This window comes from Paracoccidioides lutzii (assembly GCF_000150705.2).
Source record: "Paracoccidioides lutzii Pb01 unplaced genomic scaffold supercont2.29, whole genome shotgun sequence".
Taxonomy (NCBI): Eukaryota; Fungi; Ascomycota; class Eurotiomycetes; order Onygenales; family Ajellomycetaceae; genus Paracoccidioides; species Paracoccidioides lutzii.
In genome coordinates this window covers 368,848-369,760 of record NW_015440975.1, presented here as the reverse complement: position 1 = coordinate 369,760, position 913 = coordinate 368,848, and the positions used below count along the sequence as shown (strand labels likewise).

At 43.0% G+C, this 913-nt stretch overlaps 1 protein-coding gene across 1 annotated transcript; it reads left to right on the top strand.

Annotated features, from left to right (window-relative positions):
- Positions 1–304: 304 nt before the first annotated feature.
- On the top strand, positions 305–818 carry PAAG_08126 (hypothetical protein; the record flags this gene model as incomplete). The annotated part of the gene is made up of 2 exons (XM_015846429.1): positions 305–442; positions 546–818. 2 exons carry the CDS (start codon positions 305–307, stop codon positions 816–818), a joined length of 411 nt encoding a protein of 136 aa, XP_015700864.1.
- Positions 819–913: the final 95 nt, after the last annotated feature.

Here is a 913-nt window from a genome sequence, read left to right as displayed (position 1 = left end):
TGGAGGTTGATTATGAAATCAACCACTAGGGCCCGCGGCTAGATTTTATCAAGACGATTCTTCTACTCTAATTTAGCTTTTAGCTACTTTTTTAACTATTCTTTTTATTCTTGGGTCTACACAAAACTTGAATTTCTTTATTTATTCTACACATCTGCCATTTCATTCTTTAATGTTGTTCTCTCAACTCTGCAGGTAACTTGTGACACCTATATAACTATCCCCGTCCGCTAACAACTTGAGAAGCTATCTTCAGAGCACTACATTAAGATCCTTCAATTACCCATCATCAGAGTAGGGATCCATGGCTACCTGTTGTGATCAAGCCGAGGAGGATCATAAGGTTTTACCAAACTCAAAAACTATCCTCAATTCATCGCGATTTTCCCTAATTTCGCCAGTGGTATCAGCTCTTCTTCACAGCTCGTGCTGTTGGCTTCCTGTGAGTCCTCCTGGTTGATACTATTCTCATTTTCAACTGGAGTGGAATGGACGCCCGTGTTCTAATCTATGGCTAATACTGCATATTGCACATATTGGTGAAGACCTTGCTTGATTTTTTTTCCTTCGGGTCCGCTTCAGCTTCCCAGTTCCAAACTCTCCGACCTTTTTTCTTCTGGGCAACGCTTCTTATTCTTGCGGAAAGCGTCCGTAGGAACGGTTTAGATCGCCGGGCCTTCTTCCGTATCACTATATCAGGCTTCTTTCTTGCGTTGCCGCAGCTGTCACAGTTCACCAAACGAGCTGCGAACCAAGGGGCGAACCAAGGGGGCGAACCATCGGAGCTGCCACTGATCGGAGGAGCAACTTATGATTGACATTCTGATTTTCAGTAAAACTTTTATGTGGATTCTTAAACGCTTGGATGCGATGGGAATTTCCTACGTGAGATTAACTGGAAAATATGCTTTTC